This window comes from Neophocaena asiaeorientalis, unplaced genomic scaffold (genome assembly GCF_003031525.2).
Source record: "Neophocaena asiaeorientalis asiaeorientalis breed wild unplaced genomic scaffold, Neophocaena_asiaeorientalis_V1.1 scaffold5, whole genome shotgun sequence".
Classification (NCBI taxonomy): Eukaryota; Metazoa; Chordata; class Mammalia; order Artiodactyla; family Phocoenidae; genus Neophocaena; species Neophocaena asiaeorientalis.
Window position 1 is genome coordinate 6500539 of NW_020174698.1, and position 22372 is coordinate 6522910.

Genomic DNA, 22372 nt, shown 5'->3' on the forward strand with positions numbered 1-22372 from the left:
ATGGGAAAGAGTGGGACAGAGCACTGTTACTTCAGTCATAAGCTTTGCATTATTACTGTTTTTAAATCACGTACTTGGATAAACACTCAATTAATAAAGCACACAGCAATGGAAAAAATGTCTCACCAATAGTCATAGCTCTCATCCCAGTTGTCAAAATGTACGAGGAAACGATTGTCCACCATATCTGTTACCGTAGCAACACAGATGAATGCAGGGTTCTTTTTGTCTACAGCTTCAAGCTTCATTCCAACTCGAAAGCCTGATGGGATCACTGTCTATGAAACATACAGATTTAATTAGAGATAAGCACACACTTAACAGCAAGGACCTGCACCCTCTCTGCACCTCTGCCTGAAGGCCTGGCATCCATCAACTGTACTCACATAATTTAAAAACCATGAACCACTTTTACAGCAGAGTTGCTTTCCAACAAGTAGCAGTAAGAAAAATGTCCTGTTGCTACACCCAATTAACTATCTGGACCTTTAAAACTTACACACCCACAACCTCGCAAAGTTAATTAATTTTAACATGTGTCCTGATACTTTAGATGACTACACGAGTTAGGCAAATTTTATTTACTGTAGAGTTTACTTTCAGTTTTTCTTTTCCTTTATTACAGACTTAACAATGAAAATTATTTCACACAAAATAAGCACTTAAGCTAAAAATGTGTGTAAGTCAGTATAAATTCACTCCCACTTCTGAAAAGGTCTTTCAAAAGAGTACTCTATTGAAAGTAGGTCATCTTCCTTTACAAAAGGCTACAAATTATTACAACTTTGATTCAACAATACAGATATTATTCACAACAGCACGAAAAGAACTGGCCGTTAACACATACAGCCATTCAAAATAGTTTGTAACATAAGGAAATCCACAGATTATCAGCTATCTGGGACATGAAACTAAGACAATAATAAGTTCAGTAAGACTTAGTGCTTGAGGTGCTGCAGGTGTAAACATTCCTTACAATCTTTCGTGAGGAAAAGTATCTGAATCTCAGAGAAGTACTTGAATATCAGTTATATCAATCACAACACATTACAAATCACTTCAGCCCTTCTAAAAAAAATCCTTCTGTCCAGACTGAAGCGCACAGATACTATTCTAATCACTTTAAGCAAAGTAGATGTTACCTCTCTTTTTACTATAATTATACAGCTATCATTAGAAAAACGTGGACAGCCATGTATCTGAATACGTTAGAGTGAAGTTCTGTCTGAGTCGAAGGATCAGGCACTAATGCTACACAGATACTGTTACTACATATTTAAGCCCTGAAATTATTTATCAGTGTTCTGACCGTAAATTATTGAGTATTCTGAGGTAGAGGAATCTAGAAATAGAAAACTTAATTGCCTCTTAGATACCGAACACACAGCCCAAGATTAAGTTTTGTGCTAGCAATGCACAGAATTTAAGACGATGGTTCAAGGCAGTGGATCAAATCCCTGACTGAACTCATCACCAGACAACCAGACAAGGATTAGGAAACTTGGAGCAGTGACAGCAAGCAGGCTCCTGAGTTTTCCACCTGACTGATCTTCCTCCCTTGTCTTGACAGAGAATGATGCCGAATGACTACGCAGTATTTACATTTCAGCAATTAAGTTATCCTCTCAATTAAGACATTTAAAAATAATAGCCTGGCTCATTATCTCTATTAATTACCTAAATACACACACACACACACACACACACACACACACACACACACACTCCCTCTCCAGTTCTCTAACTCAACCTGGCTTATGTTCACAATTCGATTAGAGGATGTTTCAGCCATGACTGATGCCCTCAAAACACCCGGTTAATGTCATTTCCCAAATGAGGGTATTTGGGGTGTGTGAGAAGGTTTTCCCCACTCCTGATATTTATTTGGAGGGAATCCCTAGTGAAACATGGCTGCCTCTCTCTACGCTCTCACTCACTGTCCCTAACTGGTGAATCTGGAAAGAGGAACTGGTCACACCTTTAAGAGTAAGCTGGCCTACAGGACATAACAGTCTCCACTCTGCCCCTCTAGGAGCAAGAGCTGTCCTGCAAGAGGGTAGTCTGCCCTGGTCCAGCGCTCCTGGGCTTGGCTGGTGAGGCAGGAAGGGCCAGTAAATCTCTTCAACCCCAGGGCTCAGAATCAAGAAACGCATCTCCCAGCAGATACAGACCATGCATGTACTCCAGCTGAGCCCTTACCAACTATGAAGATGAGACTTTGGTTTTCCACCTGCTTGCTCTCTGTCCTTTCCAATGAGATCAGAACTAGGGTAGGGAAGAAGACTAACATATCAGGCCTCCTCAGAGATGCCAACAGGTCAAGAAGTGGAAAATACAAACACATCCAGACTTTGCTTCTGTTACACTGCGGAACAGAGCTAGAAGCTGGAGAGGAGATTTAAATGATAGTCCCTAGCATGCAAACCTAAATGGGGCTACATGCATCTCACTATGTGAATCCCATCTGAACAGCACTCCTAAAGCCAAGTGACAATAACAATGAAATGGCACAATTTTTCTTATGCACCTTAATTGTAAATTATAGCTAGGTTTTATACTATGTTGCCTTTTATTATTTAACAAAAAAAGACAGCCATGTTATGGCCAAAAACAGATATTTATTCAGGATGATTTTAAGCTAATTTTAAAGTTTAATTAAGATAAGAGCACTGTATTTACCAAAGCTATAAAATTTATTATAGTTTCTTGTTATCCCTTGTAATTTATCTAGTGAAACACTCAAAAGCCACTTCCTGTGAAAGGAGAAGTATTTTGGAGGTACTTACTATATTCTGATTTTCAAATAATGACTTGGGAGCAGCCTGAGCTTTGCATGTCTTGAGATAAGCCTGCCAATTAAATTCTTCTTCTTTATACCCTAGGGTAAGCACATATAAACACACAGTAAAATACCAAAATATTTCACACTTTAGCTTTCCCTTCCTACTTTTATCTGTAACTCCAACATGCCAAAATCAAGCAATCAGGTGACTCTTTAAATAGACAGTATTTAACTCATAATTTGTATCTATGTATTTTTATACACAGGGTATTTATTTCCAACAAATTATATTATGTTTTTCAATTCTGAATGAATGGTAATGGATGAAAAGAAAAGGTGTAAGAAAGCAAACATATATTGTACTCAGACGGACTTCTTTTTATTACCAGACCATTTCTACCAGTATTTAGGTAGAATTCCTCAGCAGTGAGCTAGAGTAGTTGAGTTCTTTGTTTTTCCCTCACCCGTTCTACTCTGGGAGACTAACTTGTAGGAACAAGCGGGAAGCTGGAAAAAAATGGTAATAACAACAGATAACATCTTTCTGGCCTGTCACCACAAGAATGACAATTCAAGATTTATGAAGTAAGCATGTTGGCAAATTACAACAATGGAAACGTCCCTGTCTTAATTTTCACAATTTCATGTTTAATGCTGGTAAAACCAACATTTTCTTCAAAAAGGAAACTGAGCATTTAATTTTATCTACTCATGTGCTCTCTTCTACTTCCATCAAAATCCCAAGGCTGGTGTGAAAGGAACAGCTAATAATTCACCATATATAACAGGCCAATTTATACAAAGGCTTACAGATTTTCTTTTTCATCCTTAACTTTTCTAGGTGCTTCTGTTTGATCCTTCAGTTATCTGAAAATGCCATTCTGCCATTAATTTTTCACTTAAAACCAAAGGATAGCTTGTCCATTAAAACCCAATAACCCTGAGACAGGCCAAAAATATCAAACTAGTAACCTGGTTCTTTGACATCAAGCAAAAAATACTGAATGTAATATGAAAAGGAAGGAAATAAGAAATTATTAAATATATTAGGGATGAACTGAAAACGATAGGATCTGTTATTCTTGGATGTTTTGTATACATGAAACAGACAGAAGCATTGGCAGACTGCAATATAAAGAATTTAATAATAAAAGAGTAACTGCTATTAGTCCAACCCCCAGCTGAACTGATTTTCAGTGTTATATTCTCCTTTCCAGTCTCCTAAATATTCAGATACGTAAGTTCAATGCATAATTTCTCAAGATTTTTTATTTACTGAAATGTCAGTAAATACAGTTAGCTATGTAAACATATTTCAATCATATTTCAAGGATGTATTTGTGCATGTGTTGTGTGTGTATGAAATAGAAATCTGTAGCTAAAACCTGCAGTCAAAATTAAGTATCAAGCAGATGTTATGTGACATGCAAGTAAGTACATGGACATAGTTTATTCTCTTAAGTAGGATTCTATTTTTTAAATTTCTTTCACTTTATTTTATTTTATTTTAAATTTATTTATTTTTGGCTGTGTTGGGTCTTTGTTGCTGCACACAGGCTTTCTCTCTAGTTGCGGCGAGCGGGGGCCACTCTTGGTTGCGGTGCGTGGGCTTCTCATTGCGGTGGCTTCTCTTGTTGCGGAGCACGGGCTCTATGTGCGTGGGCTTCAGTAGCTGTGGCTCACGGGCTCTAGAGTGCAGGCTTAGTAGTCATGGCGCACGGGCTTAGCTGCTCTGCGGCATGTGGGATCTTCCCGGACCAGGGTTCGAACCCGTGTCCCCTGCATTGGCAGGCGGATTCTTAACCACTGCGCCACCAGGGAAGCCCTAAATTTCTTTCACTTTAATAAACGTTTTTCATCATTAACAATAAGCTTAAATTTGGGCCCACCTGAATAATCATAAAGTCTGAATTCTTAAAAATCTAAATTAAGATATAAGAAAATAAGTGTTTCAGAATATAAAATGTGAAACTAAAAAGTGACAATACCTTTTGGAGGATGGAGCTTGTGGCCAGTCTTCTCACACCACCCAACTGGGTGAATATCCAGAGCATCTGCATTTACCCAGAAGTCGTAACAATCAGAATATCCATCAAAGTGCAGCTTTATCCGGTACCCACAAACCTGAAACAGGTAAAGGAGGTCGATTGAAAAACAGAACAAAACAAAAGGCCCAGAATATTTCTGCACATGTACAAAAATAAATTAACATGGATATCAAGTATGATATGGATTATGTTAATCAAAGCACCCTTGTTAACAGCCACAAAAACAAGTGAACAAATAACAAAATCTAAAAGCAAAGGCTATTACATTGGGAAGAGCTGAGCTACAGTGTTCTGGCATCATCCTCAGTTCCACCAGGAGCACGTGCATCCTGGGTGACAATTCTCCCACGCAGACAAGTCCTCTGTTCACTCCCTACATTGTACAGGCACATGCTACCCAGGGGAGCTGGCAGCTCAGGGCGCACAGCTCCTGCAGGGTGCCAGAGTGGGTGCCCTGCCGTGTACTGGCTCAGTGCTAGCTCTCTGTCCTTTATAAAGCTCCACACACAGCGATATCCAGCCAGACCATGGCTGGTGCAGACATGGGGAGAAGTCAACTTATTCTCCTCTCCACTAGTAGCAGAGTGGGGAGAAAGAAAGAAAAGCCTCCCCAGTTCATACTCAGATGAGACAGGCTCCCTGGAATCCAGTGAAAACTCACTCTATGTAATGCATGCCGAATGCTGATGCCACATATCTGCCTAAATTAGGGCCCCACCCGGGGGAGTTCTCAGTTGAAAAAAAAAAAAGGTTATGTAGGTTTCTGGGGTCTTCGCTGGGTCACGCTTGGCCTTGGGCTCTCAAGACAGTTCAGCCTCTCAGTCTCCTTCCCACTAGCACGGCAGATGTGTTCAAGTGGAACCACACGCCACACCAGACCTCTAACCACTCCAGGGCACCTGCCTTGCAGAAGTCTGAACAAGAAGCTTGAGATTAGAGCGCGGAGCCAGGGCAATTCACAATCCTAAAGTAATCAGGAAGCTGTACGGTTACTGCCATGAAGAGTTCTCTAGGGCATACTGTTAAAATTCAAGCGGCAGAACAAACTTACAGAGTGAGTCACAGTTTACGAGAAAAATTATATTCGTGTGAGTCCATGTATGTATTTATGCATGTTTCTGTGGGTATATATATGTTATTATGTGTGTATACATATATACATATGCCCACACATATATACATACATGGACTCACACACAAAAGTATACGTATTTAGACACACATTTATATACATACTTACACACATATATATGTAAATTCACAGTAAAAAAAATAGTCTGGAAGGACAGATGCCAAATATTAACAATGATTTGTTTTGAGAAGTGGGGAAGAAGAGGCAAAAAGGAATGATGGATTTTTAAATATTTTATCTTATATATTAGCATTTAAAAAAAATAGAAGGTAGGGCTTTCCTGGTGGCGCAGTGGTTGAGAGTCCGCCTGCCGATGCAGGGGACGCAGGTTCGTGCCCCGGTCCGGGAAGATCCCACATGCTGCGGAGCGGCTGGGCCCGTGAGCCATGGCCGCTGAGCCTGCGTGTCCGGAGCCTGTGCTCCACAACGGGAGAGGCCACAGTGGTGAGAGGCCCGCGTACCGCAAAAAAATAAATAAAAATAAATAAAAATAAAAATATAGAAGTTATTAATGCTACATATATAAAAGTGAAAATAAGCTGACTCCCCCCAGAGAGATAAGAACACCCTACAGAGCCAAGACTGGGGTCTCTAGAAGTACGATCGTCCAAGAAGGGTAGGTGGCTGCCCCCCACCCATCCCATGCCAAGGAGGAGCTCAGGGGCTGCTTCTCTTACAATCCTTGGAGCTGGGCAGGCCCACCCTGCCTTACCCTCAGTTGTCTCCGGTCAATGCCTAAGAAACAAGCCCCTTCAGTAATTTATCCCTTCAATCCTTCAGGGTCATACTGCTCTGAGCTTCTGCCCCATGTGCTGTCAACTTCCCACCACTCCCCCTGTAATCTCTCTACTATAGCTCACGCCCTCCGAAAACCTTTGGTAAACAGCCTCCTCCACCCTCAACTTCCTTGCTCAAAGGCACATCTGCTTCCTCCCTCTGAAGCCTTCCCTCAAGTGGAGGCTGCTCTTTCTCCTACTCTCCATCCCTCCGAGGCCCAAGCGTGGCCTCCTGCCTCAGGCCACACCACGCTCCTGGGCCTGTCCTCCACCCTGCTCCTCTGAGACCTGTGCCATGTGGCTGCACCACTTCGCCCTCATCATCCTGCATACTACCCCCCAAACATCCCTTGTCACTCATCACGCTAAGCATTGGCTCACTCTCTTCCTTTCCATCCTGAGTAGTTCCACCAGGCACATGGGTGACTCAGCCAATACCGCAGCTCTTTCTCCCTGCACTTCCTCTTCTCCCATGGATCTTGTCCCATCAGAAACTGCGCTGCCTTTCAACGATTAAATTAACACATCCATTCAGTTTACTAACCCAGTTACTCCCGATACACTTCCTTCTGAATCTCAATGAAAACTCTAGCATCTCACATTTATTCCTCTACTTTCTCCCTAGCATCTTCCTTTCTCTGGAGCCTCCTTCCTTAGCAGTCACTTAAAATATTTTATCAACATTTTAAATTGTTGCCCTAAGATGTTGTCTGACAAAATTCCATTATCCCAAGTATCCACCCAGTCTGCACCTATACCTGGTCTAGGGACTGGTGCTAAGGGAAAAAGATGACACACAGTCAATCCTCATTATTCATGGTTTCCGTATTTGCAAATTCACCTTGATAACATACATTTGTAACCCCAAAATAATATGTGTGGGGTCTTGGGACATGTGCATGCACAGAGTGGTGAAAAATCTGACTCACCCATCGTGCAAGTTTCCAGCTGAGGCTGAACAAGGCAAGATGCTCTGCCTTCGTGTTTTGTACCTCACCCTACAAGCAAGGGTCCTTTATGTTACCTACTTATTTAGTGTCACGTTTTTTCATGTTTTGTGCATTTTGTTGTGATTTTGCTATTTAAAACCGCCCCTAAGCCTAGTACTGAAGTGCTAGGTAGTGTTCCTAAGTACAAGAGGGCCAGCAAGTGCCTGACAGGGAAGATCTGTGTAACAGATAAGCTTCATCAGGCATAAGTTACAGCGCTGGTGGCCATGAGTTCAATGTTACGGAATCAACAATAGACAAACAGGTTGTCTTCACACAGAAACATAAAACAAGGTTAGTGCTGATCGGCTGACGAGAATGTTGTGACCAGAGGCTCCCAGGAACCTAACCCTGGTATTTCCCCTAAGTGCAATGGTTCAGTAGTATTTACGGAATATAACTACCATAAATAACGTGAATCAAATGTACCTGTTTACCGCACTCTCCCTACTGCACAGCAATCCTTCTAGACATGCCTGGCCAGTTCCCTCTCCCATTCTTCACAATGGCCTTTTTAAACCTCCTCCCTCTCTTTCAGCTACCAATCCCACTATCTCTATCGTCAATCTCAGCTGACGCTTTACCTCCAGAAGTTGCCTCCAAACTGGCAAACCTGCCCACGCCCACCACACCCATCCTTTCCTGCTCTCCCCTGCAGAACTCAAGGAGAGACCCCCCCCTGCTGGCGAAGGCTTGGATCTGCTCATATACTCTGGATCCCATCTTCTCCCATCCCTTCTTTGTCAATTATCTCCTCTCTCTGAGCCTTCCAATCCTCTGCTCCCCGATGACTTCTTCAGAATTCAAGCATTCTCTAGCCAGTCTCTTCTCATTACAACAAAAAGGGAGGGATGAGGGAGAGAGCAAGAAAAAGTAAAGAAAAAACTATGTTTTAGGCTTAGACAAATTCTTGTACACTCTTGGTGAAAATCTAACAACTGATAAACGTTTTTGGAGCACAAAATAGCAATATGCATCAAAATTTAAACATCCTTAACTTTCAACCTGGTAATTCTAGGGATGGCTCCTACAGACATACTCACTATGCAAAAAACAAAACAAAACAAATTTTTAAAAAAGCCAACAAAAAACCACCGAATAAAACGATGCTCACAGAGGCACTGTTTGTAATAATGAGAAAGTGAAGACCACTCAGTTGTTCATCAATATGAGAACAACTAAATAAACTGCAGCAATTCAGTGATATGGAATACTACTCACTGGTTAAAAATATTATATATGTATAATATAATACATAAGATACAGCGTCACAAAAGCAAGCTGCATAATATTATGTATGATATCACTTACATGTAAAAAAGAGAAAAATATATTTATACATATTTTTACATGCAGAGAAAACATCTGGAAGGAACACCATGAACTCATAAGTGTCGTTATCTTTGGGATACAGAATGAGGAAAACAGGGTGGACACAGAACTTCTGTTTTTTAATTATATATACTCTTACACCAGCTGACATTTCCAGGATGAGCAAACATTACTGTAATGATAAAAAAAAAAAAACTAGACAAACTAAAATAAATTTCCTTTAAAACCAAGTGTTGAAACACACACACACACACACACACACACACACACACACCCCTCCCTTAAAAAGTTTCCCTTGTCTTTTACAGCCAACTTCTTAAAAGCAGTTTATACTTACTGAATGTTTTCATAAATCTCAATTGTTCTGAGAACTATATAAGCTAATACATGGAAAACACTCAGATCAGCATCTGCCCCGTGGTACAGGCTATGTAACGGTATGTTATTATTTATGGTGACTGTCATCATCCAGCTATCAGATGAGACTGTGTTGTGTAGGAGCCAAACTTCTTACAAGTCCACTGAGTCACTGAAGGAAAACTATGATAACTAAAACTAATACACGTGATGGTCTTATTCTTTGAGGAAAATTTTAAAAGATACATACCCCTGACTCAAGGAAGAGAACAAGAAGGAGACAAGCACATAAAGGAAAAAAAAAATTCTAAGAGCTTTCAGTAATATATTGGACTAAGATATACCTAATTGACTTGGACATCTTTTCGTGAAAAATTTCAAACAGATACCTTGAAATACTGAAAGTAATATAAATATCCGTTGGTCTGTTCCTTATGTTAAGGAACATGGTATGGTAAAGCCTATGGCGTCAGACAGACCAGGGGTCAAATCCTGGTTCTACGACTTTGAAGCTGTGTGGCCTTGTATACCTCACTTAACCTCTCTGAGCCTCAGTTCCTTCATCTATAGAACAGGGATGAAAAGGGGTCCTTGCAAAGATTAAATGAGGTAATGTTTACAAAACGCTAAGCACCGCGCCTGGCATAAAGTAAGCACTCAACAAATGGCACCTTTTCCCATTATTAAATCCCTATAATCACTATTTTGTTTTAAAAATAAAGATGAGGCAAAGCTTACCTCAGCCACAGTGAGGACGCAGTACACGGACTGATGCTCAGGGTCCACACCTTCTAATTTCATGCCAACTTTAAACCCATTTTTGTTATATGGAAAAGATTGATACTAAAATGCAAAATGAAAGCAGTTTTAGTGAGTGATCACCATTCTTCAATAAAGACTATACAACCAAATACATAAACAACTCCTAAAAATCCAGAAGAAAAGGATCACTGGGTCATCTCATGGAAAAATGCACAAAGACTATAAACAGGTGACAGAAAAGGAAATTTAAATGTCTTATCGACTTAAAAAGATGCTCAATCTCCCCCATAAGAGTCATACAAAGTAAAATTACAGTAAAATATACTTCACCTGTCAGACTGATAAAGATCAAAAAGTTTGGTTGCAGTGCTTTGGCAAGGCTCTAGGGAAAGAGATGCACACATACATCGCTAATAGGGACATAAACTTGTACGACCTCTAGCAATCTCATGATATCCATAAAAAAGAACATTCTCTTTGACTCAGCAATTCTAATCCTGGGGAATTATCCAACAGAGATAGCCACATATGTGCTAAAGGAGAGGTGTACGAGGTTATTCACCAAAGCATTTACTTACCAAAAGACTCATGTATATATATTATATAGTCCATACATACAGATAGCATTTCATCTTATATCTGTTCCATAATAATTTAAGGTGGTACCTACCGACTGACACATATATGTGTGTCATACTCATGTAATATATATGACATACATATATGACATATATGTCAATCAATAGGGAGCAGCTTACAGTATTATGGAACAAACATAAGATGGAATACGATGCATCAGTATAAAAGACTGATGAAGTGGTTAGATGAACTGAGATGGAATAATCTCCAAGCTAAGTCAGACAAAAAGCAAAGTCCAAAACAGTATGTGACATATGTTATCATTTGGTTAAAGACAGGGAGGGGAGGATTTGTGTCTATATATTGCTTATATGTGCATACAATTTTCTTATAGCGCCTTCATGTTTTAATCACATGAATGTATTACTGATTCAAGTAATTAGCTGTATTTAAGCTTTTTTTAAAAAATTGTAAAAAAGTCTATTCTGCAAAGGACCAAAGTTGCAGAAAATAATTATACAGAACAAGTCATATGCAATTACTATTACATATTAAATATTTTAATGTAGATGTAATCATCCCAACATTTACTATTCACCATTTTTTTTTTTTTTTTTTTTTTTTTTACGGTACGTGGGCCTCTCACTGTTGTGGCCTCTCCCGTTGCGGAGCACAGGCTCCGGACGCTCAGGCTCAGCAGCAATGGCTCACGGGCCCAGCCGCTCCGCGGCATGTGGGATCTTCCCGGACTGGGGCACGAACCAGTGTCCCCTGCATCGGGAGGTGGACTCTCAACCACTGCGCCACCAGGGAAGCCCTATTCACCATTTTTTTTTTTAAAAAAAACTTTATTGAATACTCACCACTTCTTAAAATCTCTGTGTTCATACATATATATAACAAAGTATTGATGGCAGATTTATTACATACCATGATTAAATATAATTAAATCATTTAAACCAAGGGTCAGCAAACTACGGTCTAAGGGACAAATCCAGCCCACCACCTGTTTTTGTAAATAAAATTTTATTGGAATACAGCCATGTTCATTCATTTATGTATTGTCTCTAGCTACTTTCATTACAAGAACAGAGTTGAGTTGTTACATCTGAGACCACATACCCCATAAAGCCTACAATATTTTCTACTGTCCTTTATGGAAAAAGTTTACTGACCCGTGGTCTAGCCCAGAGACAGCAGAATCCCACTCAGAACTACTTTTATTGATTTTAACTCACTTATGATAAAATATTTTTCCATAGTTATACAGTAGCCCATCTTTCAATGTTTTGTTGTGATATTACGTAAACCACAGTAACTCATTTTTATTCTCCCAAAGACATGATGTTGACATGAAATTTTACGCTAGTTCTTCATCTACTAGTTTTTCAGTAGTAGTAGAAACACCCCTTTTAAAATCAGTGAGAAAGCCTGGTAACTACTGAGAAGAAAGAGCACACGCGTGTGCATGCATGAGGTGTGCTCACGCACACGGCACTGGGGAAGGTGTGCGTATAAATGCTAGCTGCCCTCGGAGGCACCCCTCCACATGTGAAAAATAATATGTTTGAGGAATTATCCCACGTCACATTTCCTAAACAGACAGTAGAAATGGCAGTACCAATTCCAGAGAAGCGTTATGGACAGTATTTCTAGAAGGGCCTGTACCTCCTTGAACAGCTTTGCTGGCACTGCCACAGCTTTTTCCTCTTCCAGGTAGGATGCCCAGCACCAAGCTTTCTTTCCTTTAGGAGGCAAACCTGAAAAGCGAATGAAACTAAAATGACAGAATTTCCAAATCTAAGAAATCAGAGTGGTACACTATGAACTCTCACTTCCCTAACTATCCCCAGGCCTGGCTCTTCTCTTACTTTCGTGGCTGGTATTTCTCAATCTCTTTTCCTGGCTCCTCTTCCAAAGAAATGAGAGCTAACAAGTGAACTGTGTGTATATCCAGGTATGAGTGTAGAGAAAAGAAGCAGAAGAACTTAAGGTTAATGAAGAAGATGTAGTAGGAAGCCAAGAAAGAACAGTACCATGGAAGCTACAAAAGAAGCAGAAGAACTTAAGGTTAATGAAGAAGATGTAGTAGGAAGCCAAGAAAGAACAGTACCACGGAAGCTACAGCAATTAAGAGCTTCTTCTAGAAGCAGGATGCTCAAAATTTTTTTTCCTAAGGAATCAAGAAGTTGAGGACTGAGAAAAGGTCAGTGCACTGAGTGGTTAGGGACTGACTGCTAATCTTTCTCCAAGATTAAAAAAAAAAAAAAAGGGAAAAAAAAAAATCAAGGTGCCAAAGGCCAAATTGAAGTAGCAAAAGAATACATAAATGATAAACAAATTGAAGTAGCAAAAGAATACATAAATGATAAACATATGGAGTCGGCTAATATCAATTTTATTTGGGATTAATTTGACAAAAAATGAAAATGAAAGGAAGGGTATAACAGCTTGATGGGTATTAAAATTGGGGGAATGGTATTTTGGGGATGAGATTGCAACAGGCAATGATGAAGCTCATGAAGAGGAAAAAAAAAAAAAGGAACACCTAAGAGGGGGAAATGACTGAAGGAACAAGGTCACAGAAGGGCCAGAGCCCTGAGAGTAGAAGGGAGAGTCAGGATAAAGACACTTTTGAGGCAGAGTGCAGAGTAACTGAGAATTTACTCCCTTTAATTTCAGTGACATAAGATAGAAGGTCACCTCCCCCAAAATGTAAAAGTTAGGCTGTGTGTTTGACGCAGGTAGAAATATCTCAAACTCTTTTTGCAGAATTAAGAGCTGAACGAGCGAGGAATGCAGCCAAACCCGGAAGAGGAGCGCTGGGTTCAGGCCTTGATCTGCAGGGACAATGTGACTGGCAGGTCAGAACGGGACTGTGCAAAGTACAGTGACCTAACGTGGAGGACCGGCCAGGCAGATGTGGCAGGTCCTTCCTTTGGATACAGCCTAGTGGGGCACACGGAGGCTTCTATGGAGATGACCCAAGGTCCACGATGAATAAGGCAGCGAGTTCATCCACCAAGTACTGAAGGGCAGGGCCTCATGAGCATAAAGGACTAGATTCCTCATGAGAATAAAGTGTTCCTTGAGGAACGAAGGAAAAAAAAGGTACCAGGTCAGGAGGTCATGGTTGAGAGGAAACTTTAAAAATCTACAACCTTAGGAAATGAATAAGAACAGAGGTTTTAGTCAAAGTGCGTAAGTGAAAGATACCTACTGGATGGAAAAATAAATAATGGAAAGTGGTCTCAAGTTTGCCCTGACACTACTCAAAAGTTGCTAATTTCCACTTTTCCCCCTTATCTACTTCTTCTAAACTCTAATTTTTATTGACACAATTTAATCAAAGAGAACCCCCAAACGATCCTTTAACTGCCATAGTGTGCACTACGATTAAGACTAAAATGTGTACCTGTGTGAAATATTTTCAGCTTCATAAAGTTACAAATAAAACCTTCCTTTCATCAACTCACCCTGCTTTAATACAGCCGAATCACCTCGCCTTTTCCTTCGGGCTCTCTGCGAACCCCTCAGGATTCTTCCATCTTGTTTGTTTTCCTACAATAAGGAAGAAAAGTTTATGATTTTAAAAAGTTCATGAAATTGGCACCAATGAAAAGTTAGAGAGCTGTCAGAAAGCATTATTTTTTTTTTTTTGGACTCTTCTTCAATTTCACTTCATAGCTTTTAAAAGAAAGTAAGAATATAGGTCACTTGAGAACTGTGTTGCTTTTGGCCTGAGGTCCTCACAAAATAAGAACATTTCCAAGAATTACACTCTGTTATAGTACAGATACAGCTCCCACCTCCTTGAAACACTTTCTTCTTTCAGCTCCTGGACCACTCTGTTCTGGCTTCCCTCACACCTCACTGGCCCCTCTTTCACAGTCCCTCTGCTGACATCTCCTGCAACCTAATCCCCTTCTCTTCTTTATCTAATCATTCTCCCTAGGTTTTAAAGATCGTCTGTCTGCCGAACATCCCTCATCCATATCTCCAGCCCTGACCTCTTCCCTGGCTCCACATTCATGTATCCAGATGCCTACTTGGGATCTTCGCTTGGATGTCTAGTAAGAATCTCAAACTCACGATGGCCAAAGGACTCTAGATGCTATACTCCACTCTGGCCTTCCCAGTCTCAAGTAACGGCATGATTAGCCAGTCCATAGTTCAATCCAAAAAGCTAAGAGCTATCTCTGATTCTTCTCTTTCCCTCACACACCCTGACAACCCTACCTTTAGCATCTATCTCAAATCCACCGACTTCTATCTTAAAACAGCCCTCTTATTTAGTCACTGCAATAAACTCCTAACTGGTTTCCCTGATTCTACTCTTGCTCTCACATGTCAAAGCTAGAGTGATCATTTTAAAACACTAATCATATCAAAGTATTCCCCTGCCTTCAACTTTCCAATGGCTTCCTATCATACTCAGCATAAAGTGAAAACCCATTACTCTGGTTTACCATAAAGCCCTGCACCACAAAGAACTCTTCAGCCTCATCTTACTCCATTCTCCCCTAGCCCTCAAGGCTCAACTACCTTTTCTTCTTTATTTCCTTAAACAAGACATGCTACACGGGTTCTTACCTTATGGTCTTTTCCCTAGCAATTCCACTGCCCCACGGGGCTTCTGACTCCCAACTTTACACCAGGCTCCTTCTTATCATTCAGATCACATTGTCCAAGCCACCCTCCCTAGGAGGCCTCCCTGATAACCCAACTTAAAGCAGTCAGATCATCTTAATGCCCTATTGTAATTCTCGGCATAGCGCTCATCACAGGTTGATACTGCCCCTGTTTATTTTGTTAATTTTATGTCCCCTTAACAAGAATGTAATGTCCCTGAGAAAAGAAACCCTGTCTTCCTGCTGTCATATTCATCCCTGCATTCCCAACTCCTAAAAACAGTGACTAGCCAATCATCGTTGCTCAATATTGATCTTAAGGAAAATGCTTTGAGACCTCAAAGCTCCCTTTTCATATAGAGTTACTAATAAATATTTTAGAGAGGGGATGTTTATGTTTTAATTAGCATATTGTGAATTAGTTTTAGCTAAATATACCTGACATTCATCTGCCATTTTATACCTACTCACATCGTTTTATGAGATCTGTCTACCTCTTCCCCCTGAGGAAGGGCTACTACTATTTATAACTCCCATCTTGAGATGAGGACAGTGACACAGAGAGGGTAGGTGGGTAACCTCCTGATGGTGAAACAAGGTCACGGAACCAACATGTGAACTCGGGTAACTGGCTCCAGAGCCGGTGCCTTGGGCCGCGGTGCTACCCGCAAAAGTGCGGCCCTGTGGGTACTAACCGTCTCCTCATCTCGCTCTTCCTCCTCTTTGGAGTCCGCTTTCAGAGATAACTTGGGCTTCTTCTTCCGACTACACTTAGGATCTTCCTCCTCATTGTCTTCTCCCACGTCCCTTTCTTCCTTCTGATCTCTGCTGAATTTATAAACCCAAAAAAGTGACAGGAGACAATACCCATCAAATATCTGCATGTTGATTAGCAACGCAAAACTCATTAAAAAAAATATTTAACCACCAGGAGAATGGTGTACATATCACAGATAAGAGACACTTCAAACCACCCTCATGTATAACACTGTCAAGACAGAAAGTGGAAATTAGCTTACGTATTAATTTATATAATTATTATAATTATGTAGTTAATGATATAATTTTAAAAGGGCACCAGCACTACAGGTGAAACAGGTTCTAACAAGTTTAAAATTATTTGTCTTCCACAGCTGCCATTCATACTAATGAAAGAATCGATTATTTAGAGATATTCTAGTCTTCAGGGGTAATTTTAAAGCAAGGATCTAGCAATTATTAAGAATGCCAAGTCCAACTGAAAAAGGCCAAGTGTAACTTTGTGAAACATCAGGTGGCTAACGAAAACAGAAAATTCTCCAGCCTGTTCTGACTGAAACACATGGGAAACTCCACTCAAACATAAATGCCAAGTCATTTATTTGTAGTACGCAAGTATGCACAGGAAATACACCTTGTTGGTGATAAGCTGACCTCGTCAGACAGTTCCCAATGGCAGTCACACCACCGTCAGTCACAGCTGACGGCCCTGACTCGGAATCCTCAGTCCATCCTGAGATCAGCAGTAACACAACTACCACACTACTCACTATGGCCATTCAGCGGATTCTCAGTCAGGGGAAGCTTCAGTCCATTTGTGGAGTTTTAGCTGAATTACCTAAGACCTCCCAAAATATAAACAGAAGTGTGTTTCCACAAACAGGAGTATCATTAAAAAGTGTATGTAGCCCAAAGAAATCTAAATACTCTTGGCTGGGGAGCAATAAAATTAATGTAAACAAAAGGCTATAAAGAAAGAGGCAGAGGTTGTATTGCAGCTAGGACGTGAACAGCACAACTCAGTTCAGACATGACCAAAGACACCAGTCCAGTAGTGGGATCAGGGTCCAAGTGTCTCCAAAGGGAAAGTCTCTGGGGGAAAAAAAGATGTTTTTGGATGACAGACATCAGAGAGCACAAAACCTCTGTATTCCCAAGCACCAGGCCCTTGGACTCTAAAACTCATTTTATAGATGGAATGGGGGCAAAAACCTACTTGTCTTTGATATGCCGAGCACAATTCTGGCTGCAATAGTTTCCTCCAGAAAGACACTCATCTACGTTGCCATACTGACAACAGTTCTCACAGAATTGAAGCCCTTCTACTTTCACTGGATCCTTCAACCTGAAAGGCATCCCAGTCTTCTCGGAAAAGACTAGAAGACGAAAAGAAGGAAAAAAAGTTAAAACCATGACAGAAATCATTGCAAAACACATTTAGACTTTTTCTTCTAATAATTTTGTTAGCAACACAATAAAAGAATAATGTTTGTTGAATGAATGAATGAATGATCAAGCCACACAGCGCTTGGGAGGGAGAAGAGGATGGGCTTGACAGGAATCACTCAAATTATTTACATAACACAAAAAAAAATTCTTCAGAAAAGGTAAACAAAAGCTTGTCCAAGGCCTTTTCTACAGAGTGCAAAGTAAAATGAAGAAAATTTCATGAGTCACTAAATTCAGAAGATGAAAGCAACCATCCATAGAATCCTATGCAGCTGTATCTTTTTGACAAAATTTTTAAAGGGTTATCTATGTTATATCGTGTTTTTGATGAGTGACTCTTTTACTTAATGGGCTGAATCAACATCTTTCTATTTTACTTTTAATGCAGAAGATCTCCTAAATCATAATTATCCATATTGTCTAGGAGCTCACATTTCCTTTTGCTTGAATCGTTAGGCTAATCATTCATTCAGCAAACATTTATTAGGCACCAATTTACACTAGACACTGATGACAGTATAGACCTTGCCCAAGAGAGCTCACAGTCTAGAAGAGAAGACAGACAAGAAAACCAATATTTATAATAAAATGTGATACATGCAATAATTGAAGCATGAACAAGTTCCAGAAGTAGTACAGAGGAAGAAGTGACTCATCCGGCCTGGGGGGAGGTCAAGGAAAGATTTTCTGATATAAAGCCTCAACAGGGTTTTGAAGGCCGAAGAGGAATTTACCAACTGGACAAAGAGAGAAACAGCATCCCAGCCAGAAGAAACAGCATGAGCACAAAAGGCAAGAAAGTATGAAACCGCATGATATGTTGGGAGAATTTTATGTAATTCAGTGCTGCTGGCCCTGCCAGAACACAGCATACAAAGAACAGAACAGAGAGCAAAGACACAAAGCAAGCAGGTGGGTGCGGGTCACCCAGATCTTTGTCTGTTTTGCTAAAGAGACAATAAGAAGTTGGTGAAGTGTCAGATAAGCAATCTACACAAGTTCCTCTGACTTCGGTGTGCGGGATAAATTGGGGGAAATCAGAAGCAGAGTGATTCTTTAGGAGCCCGTCTGCAATAATTCAGGTGAGAGCTGATTAGGCCCTAAACTAAGGCAGTGGCAGTGATAATAGGTAGAAAAGGCCAGATCTGAGACGTATTTAGGAAATAAAAACCAAGAGGATTAGGTAACAGGCTATGGGGCTGGGAGAGAACAAATTCAGGATGACTCCTAGACTTCTTGCTTGTCCACTGGGTGGATGGTGCTACCATCAATTGATATTACGGGCTACAGAAGAAAAAGCAGGTTGGGGGGAGGGGAGAAAGAAATAGAAAATGAATTGCATTTCAGACATGTGGAGTTTGAGGTACCTGTGGGACATCCAGGTGGAGATGTCCAGTAGGCAGGTGGAAATACGGGCCTGGAGCTCGGGGGAGAGGTCGGGGCTGGAGATATAGATTTAGGAGTCATCAGCATATAGGTGTTAGTTACAACCATCGGAGTAGATGAGAAAAAAGTGGCAGGCTTTTGGCTAAATCACCTGGGTGGGCTATTACAACATGGATTTACTTGATACTTTCCAATTAACCTTATGCTATGACAGATCTGGCATAAAGAAAGAAGACACTTTATAGTTATTTTAAAATATAAAAGCTGGTTCCATAATAGTTTCGTCATAGAAATTTACCTAAGAATATGTGACACAAAGATCACCCAGGATTTTCAAAGTTCCAGCCTATTATAAAACCTTAGATATTCTTACATTAAAACTCTTCAAAAAAAAAGGACAATGCAGATGACCTGTTCTTACCTTCTTGAGCAGTTGGTACCATCCAAGTTGTGGTAGCTGTTGCTTTTTTAACATTTTCCATCTCACTCTCATCTGTAATAACTTCCAAGGCGCCAAACTCATTTACACGGAACTAGCGATAATAGTAGAAAGAGGCAAAATTTACAAAAGTGCTCAGAAAAGTCATCATTTAATGGCTGGCGCATGTAGTCTTTAAGCAAATGAACTACGTTTTTATAAAGTTAATTTCAACAATTATATCCAGAAAAGCCCACTACCGCTATTAAGCCCTTTGCATTTACCAATTTTGGAATTTCAGGAAGGGGGAATAGAACAATGCAACAAAGAACTTCTTAAGGATACAAACAACCACCCCTGCACTGGCCTATGGAGTTGCCAGCTCACTTATATGGCTTATAATTTCAAACACTATTTTTTTTTTTTTTTTTGCTAAGACTGTATTTCTTGTTTCATATTACTGCTTATTTGATGATCAAAGTTAGTAAAAGGAGAATTACTGTTTTCCCAGGAATCAACTTGTCTCACCCAAGTTCACCTAGTTCAAAGAGCAGAAATATCATCATTCTAGAAACTGTGACTTGCATGTCCCTATCCCCATATTCCAAGATCTGAGGAAGGAAGGCTAAGCATGAGTCATGGGACCCCCGGCCCTATACCTCCTCTTTCTTTCACTGCTCTTTAGAATTCTCTGTTATGTTCATTCACTTCTAGTCCTCCTAAACTAAACCACTGGTAATATCTATGAGATGTGAACAAGCTTACTAGCTTCAGGCCAATTTTATCACTAAAAAGTAAGGGCATCTTGATTTCATGGGCATTTTTGACCCCAAATATTGAAAATTTCCTCTCACCTCATGGAGAGCCTCAAACCAAGTATTCTTCTGCAATCTCCTGGACATACAGTTTACGTGTTGAAGACTTTTAACCACTACCTGTGTGCAGGGGCCCCATTCTCTTTGAAACATCTAGGTTTACTCTCACATTCATGAAGGTCAAAGTTATTCTGTATTCCTTCTGTTTTTCCATAAAACAGAATAACATTAGGGATCCACTAATCTTGACAGGGGATGAAGAGCTAGAAAGCTCAAAATTCAAAAGGATTATAAAACTTTCGGCTTAAAGTTTTTAGATCTCTCACAGAAATATAGATGAGCATGCAAATATGAAGTATTTAAATAAGGCCTTCCACTTCCCAATCTAAAAATCTATTTGGTCAACATGCCAACAGAATGATTTATTTTACCAAACTAGATTCAGACTACAAGTCAGAAACATCATAAGCAAAATTTACAACTAATTATTCTTTCCACCAGGTGAAAATAGCACCTTAAACAATTTTCTGCACATAGTCTACAATTATTAAAAGCTTTCTAGACTGAACAAGTGACATAGTTACGGAAGGTGAAAATGTTTTCTCCCCATTTCATATTCCAGATACGAGTTCCCAGGTAACATGTATAAACTAAACCTAGTGGGTTCACCTAAAAATGTCAGTTTAGGAGGTGGTAAAAAGTCAATTGGAAGGGAAAGAGCTAAAAATAACTTTACTTTTTGAAAAAAAAAAAAAATTTTAAATGACCAACTCTGAAACCAGAATATTTCAAAATAAAGCTGACAGTACCATCTACTGGGCAAGAGTAGAAAAGCCAAGCCATCATGATGATTAATTAATGATGTTAAAAACTATGGCAGAAAATCAATTCTGAATGAAAAATTTTTAAAAACGGGCATCAGCCCAGGTAAGTAAGTTTACTTTTATTATATGCTGATGTTAATTTAAACTTTTTTGACAAATACAAAATGTGGGAAATAGCACAAAACATTCACATTACACAGAAAGTGTCATGTGGCTTAAATTTCCAAATTGCTGCTAAACTACACCTTGGCATTTCAAACACTGAGAAAGAGAATACAGCTGAGTGGAATCTTCAAATCAAAATCACGACCTATGACACCTGGGAGTTTTAGGTTCAAACACTTTCAAAGTTAAAAGGTAATATTCCCACATCACAACACTTAATTCCAGTTATCTTTTCCCTCTTGTGATAGTTATTGCCAGTAACTGACCTACGGTCTAAGCACAAAGTAAAGATGCAGTGCACTTAGGGAAACAGTTAACTCCCGGAAGCCAGGGACCCATGGACAGACTTAAGGGGTTGATAAATCTCAGGAAATATATGCAAAATTATGGTTAAGGGCATATATATATATTTTTTTTTTTTTTTTTTTTTTTTTTTTGCGGTACGCGGGCCTCTCACTGCTGTGGCCTCTCCCGCTGCGGAGCACAGGCTCCGGACGCGCAGGCTCAGCGGCCATGGCTCACGGGCCCAGCCGCTCTGCGGCATGTGGGATCCTCCCGGACCGGGGCATGAACCCGTGTCCCCTGCACCGGCAGGCAGACTCTCAACCACTGCGCCACCAGGGAAGCCCAAGGGCACATATATATTTATCTGGGGATAGAGTTTATAAGTTTTATCATATTCTCAAAGGCATCCTATAACCCTGAAAAATATTTAAAAATCTACTCTAACCAAAGTTACTTTATTTCAAAAATCAGAACATTCTCTAACACTATATACAAAAATAAACTCGAAATGGATTAAAGACCTAAATGTAAGACTGGATACTATAAAACTTCGAGAGGAAAACATAGAACACTCTTTGACATAAATTATAGCAATAGTTTGGGGGGTCTATCTCCTAAAACAAAGGAAATAAAGGCCAAAAAAGGGGGGACCTATTTAAACGTAAAAGCTTTTACACAACAAAGGTAATCATCAACAAAAGGAAAAGATAACCTACAGAATGGGAGGAAATATTTGCAAATGATATGACCAATGAGGGGTTAATATCCAACATATATAAACAGCTCATACAACTCAACACCAAAAAACAAGCAGCCCAATTAAAAAATGGGCAGAAGAACCGAATAGACATTTTTCCAAAAAAGACATACAAATGGCCAATAG

At 40.0% G+C, this 22372-nt stretch overlaps 1 protein-coding gene across 6 annotated transcripts in view; it reads right to left on the reverse strand.

The window, feature by feature from the left end:
• L3MBTL3 (L3MBTL histone methyl-lysine binding protein 3) overlaps window positions 1–22372 on the reverse strand; it is a 116580-nt gene that overhangs the window by 68042 nt on the left and 26166 nt on the right. For 3 of the 6 annotated variants that reach the window (XM_024759088.1, XM_024759086.1, XM_024759089.1), the window contains 10 exons: window positions 19404–19515; window positions 18964–19038; window positions 17364–17523; window positions 16084–16216; window positions 14234–14318; window positions 12426–12517; window positions 10155–10259; window positions 4771–4906; window positions 2787–2878; window positions 127–278 (listed from right to left, as the gene is read on the reverse strand). In XM_024759088.1, coding sequence (XP_024614856.1) covers window positions 127–278; window positions 2787–2878; window positions 4771–4906; window positions 10155–10259; window positions 12426–12517; window positions 14234–14318; window positions 16084–16216; window positions 17364–17523; window positions 18964–19038; window positions 19404–19515 — 1142 coding nt within the window. The remainder of the gene's footprint in view (window positions 1–126; window positions 279–2786; window positions 2879–4770; window positions 4907–10154; window positions 10260–12425; window positions 12518–14233; window positions 14319–16083; window positions 16217–17363; window positions 17524–18963; window positions 19039–19403; window positions 19516–22372) is intronic. The other 3 variants (XM_024759090.1, XM_024759091.1, XM_024759092.1) reach the window with 3 other exon arrangements.